Genomic DNA, 4,418 nt, shown 5'->3' on the forward strand with positions numbered 1-4,418 from the left:
ACCCCCCTGGGTGGGATGGCACCTCGCTGCCCCTTGGGGACCCCCTGGGTGGGACAGGCCCTCCCTGCCCTTTGGGGACGCCCTGGGGTGGGACCCGTGCCCCCTGGGTACCCCCCTGGGTGGGATGGCACCTCGCTGCCCCTTGGGGACCCCCTGGGTGGGACAGGCCCTCCCTGCCCTTTGGGGACGCCCTGGGGTGGGACCCGTGCCCCCTGGGTACCCCTCAGAGTGGGTTGGGACCTCTCTGTCCCCTGGGGACCCCCTGGGTGGGAATTCCCTGCCCCCTGTGGACCCTCTGGTATGGGATGGCACCTCTGTGCCCCCTGGGCACCTCCTGGGTGGGGTGGAACCTCCGTGCCCCCTGGATGCCCCCCTGGGTGGGATGGAACCTCCCTGTCCCTTGGGGACCCCCAGCTGTGACCTCCCTGTCCCCTGTGGACCCCTGGGTATGGGATGGGACTTCCCTTTCCCCTGGCTACCCCCAGGGCTGAGATGGGACCTCTGTACCGCCTGGGCACCCCCCTGGGTGTGATGGCACCTCTGTGCCCCCTGTGGACCCTCCGGGTGGGGTGGGACCTTCCTGTCCCCTGGGTACCTCCCGGGTGGGGTGGAACCTCCGTGCCCCCTGTGGAACCCCCTCTGATGCCCTCTGTGTGTGGGGGGGGTCATGCCCAGGCCAACTCGGCGCGGGCACAGGAGGACCTGGAGGCCGAGTTCCAGTCTCTGTACTCGCTGCTGGACGAGCTCAAGGAGGACATGGTGATGAAGATCAAGCAGGAGCGCGCCAGCCGCACCTACGAGCTGCAGGTGGGCACTGTGCCCCCCGTGCCCCCCCTGTGGGCACCCTCACCCACCTCCCACCCATTCCCTGTTCCCTGTTCCCTGCCCATTCCCAGGCCCAGCTCGCCGCGTGTTCCAAGGCCCTGGAGAGCTCGGAGGAGCTGCTGGAGGCGGCCAACCAGGCCCTGGGCGCTGCCAACCACCACGACTTCTCCCAGGTGGGGGGCCCTGCCCGGCTGCCCCCGGCGCTGGGCGGGGTCCTGACACCCCCCCACCCTGTGCTGGCTGGTTGATGCCCCCCCTGGGATGGGCACCCCCCTTTCTGTCTGTGCCGGGCTGGCTGTGGGGCTGGGGGGGAGCACGAGGAGCATGGGGGACCCCAAAGGGGCGCCCTGGCAGGGACACGGGGGGCACTGGGATGTGTGCCGGGGGGGTGCTGTGCCAGGGGGGCACCGGGGGGGTGCAGGGATGCTGTGCTGAGGGATGCTGGGATACTGGGCCATGGGATGCAGGAATGCTGGGCCATGGGGTTCCACCATGGGATACGGGGATGCTGTGCCATGGGGTTCCACTGTGGGATACAGGGATGTAGGGTTGCTGTGCTATGGGATACAGGGATGCCATGGGATATAGGGGTGCTGTGGGATACAGGGGTGCTGTGGGATACTGTGGGATGCTGTGCCATGGGATGCAGGGACGCCTTGGGATAATGTGGGATGCTCTGGGATGCTGTGGGATGCTGTGGGATGCTGTGCCATGGGCTACAGGGATGCTGTGGGATGCAGGGACTCTCTGGGATGCTGTGGGATGCTATGGGATGCTATGGGATATAGGGATGCTGTGGGATGCTGTGGGATGCTGTGGGATGCTATGGGATACAGGGATGCTGTGGGATGCTGTGGGATGCAGGGACATGCTGTGGGATGCTCTGGGATGCTGTGGGATGCAGGGACATGCTGTGGGATGCTCTGGGATGCAGGGACATGCTGTGGGATGCTGTGGGATGCAGGGACATGCTGTGGGATGTTCTGGGATGCTCTGGGATGCTGTGGGATGCAGGGACATGCTGTGGGATACTGTGGGATGCAGGGACTCTATGGGATGCTGTGGAATGCTGTGGGATGCAGGGACATGCTGTGGGATGTTCTGGGATGCTGTGGGATGCAGGGACATGCTGTGGGATGTTCTGGGATGCTGTGGGGTGCTGTGGGATGCAGGGACGTGCTGTGGGATGTTCTGGGATGCTCTGGGATGCTGTGGGATGCAGGGACACGCTGTGGGATGCAGGGACACGCTGTGGGATGCAGGGACACGCTGTGTGCTGCTGTGCCACGGGCTGCAGGGGGCTGTGCCCGGGGGGGTCCCGCATGCTGCCCCCCCTCCCTGGCTCTGCAGTTCTCACCTGCTTCTTCTCTCCTGCTCTTCCCTCTGCGCTCACAAGGCGGCCAAACAGATCAAGGATAGGTACGGCCCCCCCGAGACCCCCCAAGAACCCCCGAGGCCCCCCGAGATCCCCCTGAGACCCCCGAGACTCCTCTGAGACTCCCTGAAACCCCCCCGGCCCCACTAACCCCCCACCTCTTCATCCTCCTCCCGCTCTGGGGGGCCATCCTGGGGGTCCCTGGGTGCCCTGGGTGGGGTACCCAGGGTGCTGTGCCCAGGGGATCTGTGGGTGCAGTGCTGGGAGTCCCTGGGTGCCAAGGTGGAGTCCCAAAGGTACTGTGCCCAGGGGTGCAGCAGAGGCCATCCTGGGGGTCCCTTGAATGCCGGGGGGGGTCCCCAGGGTGCTGTGCCCAGGGGATCTGGGGGTGCAGTGTTGGGGGTCCCTGGGTGCCAAGGTGGAGTCCCAAAGGTGCTGTGCCCAGGTTTGCAGCAGGGGCCATCCTGGGGGTCCATTGAATGCCAGGGTTGGGTCCCCAGGGTGCTGTGCCCAGCAGGTGCCATCCTGGGGATCTGTGGATGCCACGGGTGGGGTCCCCAGGGTGCTGTGCCCAGGGGTCCTGTGGGTGTTGGGGGTCCCTGGGTGCCAGGGTGGGGTCCCAAAGGTGCTGTGCCCATGGGATCTGTGGGTGCAGCACTGGGGGGGCCACTGGATGCCATGGGTGGGATCCCCAGGGTGCTGTGCCCATGAGATCTGGGGGTGCAGTCCTGGGGGTCCCTGGGTGCCATGGGTGGGATCCCCAAGGTCCTGTGCCCAGGGGTGCAGCGGGTGCCACCCTGGGGGTCCCTGGGTGCCTCCTCTCCCCCCAGCCAGAGCCCCACAGAGGGTGGTCCCCTGGGTGCTGGGGTGGCCCTGTGGGCGCTGGGGTGGCCGTGCCCACCCTCCCCACCCTCCCTTGGGGTGGTGGCAGCGCTCAGGGCCGTCTGGGTGCCCTCCCTGGCCCCGCTGAGCCCCGTGCCCGTGTCCCTGGCACAGCGTGACGATGGCACCCGCCTTCCGCCTCTCGCTCAAGGCCAAGGTGAGCGACAACATGAGCCACCTGATGGTGGATTTTGCCCAGGAACGGCGCCTGCTCCAGGCCCTCACCTTCCTGCCAGGTACCAGGGGCATGGGGGGCACGGGGAGCACAGGGGAGGGCAGCCCCACCAGGGTGGGGGACCGGGGTTTAGGGGGTGAGGAGCTGGAGGGGGGAGCCAGGCTTGGGGTGCCCTGTGGTGCCTCATCCAGAGGGGTGGGAGGGTGCCAGGGGTGGAGGGAGGAGGGGGTTTGAGTGCTGTGCCCAGGGATGCAGCGGGGGCCATGCTGGGGGTCTCTGGAATGCCATGAGTGGGGTCCCCAGGGTGTTGTGCCAGGGGTGCAGTGGGTGCCATTCTAGGGGTCTCTGGGGTGTCACAGGTGGGGTCCAGGGGTGCAGTGCCCAGGGGTCTCGTGGGTGCAGTGCTGGAGGTCCCTGGAATGCCAGGGTGGAGTCCCCAGGGTGTTGAGCCCAGGGTTGCAGGGGGTGCCCCAAGGTGGGGGTGCCCAGGGTGCTGTGCCAGGGGTGCAGTGGGTGCCATTCTGTAGGTCCCTGGAATGCCAGGGGTGGGGTCCCCAGGGTGCTGTGCCCAGGGGTGCAGTGGTTACCCCAGGGTGGGTGTGCCCATGGATCCTGTGGGTACTGGGGGTCCCTGGAATGCCAGGGTGGGATCCCCAGGGTGCTGTGCCCAGCGGTCCTGTGGGTGCTGGGGGTCTCTGGATGCCCTGGGTGGGATCCCCAGGGTCCTGTGCCCATGGGGTGTAGTGGGTGCCATTCTGGGTGTCCCTGGAATGCCAGGGTGGGGTCCCCAGGGTGCTGTGCCCAGGGGTCCTGTGGGTGCCATTCTGTAGGTCTCTGGATGCCCTGGGTGGGATCCCCAGGGTGCTGAGCTCAGGGGTGCAGTGGGTGCCCCAGGGCGGGTGTGCCCATGGATCCTGGGGGTACTGGGGGTCTCTGGATGCCCTGGGTGGGATCCCCAGAGTCCTGTGCCCATGGAGTGTAGTGGGTGCCATTCTGGGTGTCCCTGGAATGCCAGGGTGGGGTCCCCAGGGTGGTGTGCCAGGGGTGCAGTGGGTGCCATTCTGTAGGTCTCTGGATGCCCTGGGTGGGATCCCCAGGGTGCTGAGCTCAGGGGTCCTGTGGGTGCTGGGGGTCTCTGGATGCCCTGGGTGGGATCCCCAG

At 67.3% G+C, this 4,418-nt stretch overlaps 1 protein-coding gene across 1 annotated transcript in view; it reads left to right on the forward strand.

Annotated features, from left to right (window-relative positions):
- Positions 1-492: 492 nt before the first annotated feature.
- The window catches only part of FSD1 (fibronectin type III and SPRY domain containing 1), an 8,462-nt gene continuing 4,536 nt past the window's right edge, over positions 493-4,418 (forward strand). Inside the window, exons 1-5 of the mRNA XM_017839805.1 lie at positions 493-564; positions 676-807; positions 897-998; positions 2,222-2,244; positions 3,197-3,318. Coding sequence (XP_017695294.1) covers positions 493-564; positions 676-807; positions 897-998; positions 2,222-2,244; positions 3,197-3,318 — 451 coding nt within the window. The remainder of the gene's footprint in view (positions 565-675; positions 808-896; positions 999-2,221; positions 2,245-3,196; positions 3,319-4,418) is intronic.

The sequence above is a fragment of the Lepidothrix coronata genome, unplaced genomic scaffold, assembly GCF_001604755.1.
Source record: "Lepidothrix coronata isolate B3197 unplaced genomic scaffold, Lepidothrix_coronata-1.0 Scaffold483, whole genome shotgun sequence".
Classification (NCBI taxonomy): domain Eukaryota; kingdom Metazoa; phylum Chordata; class Aves; order Passeriformes; family Pipridae; genus Lepidothrix; species Lepidothrix coronata.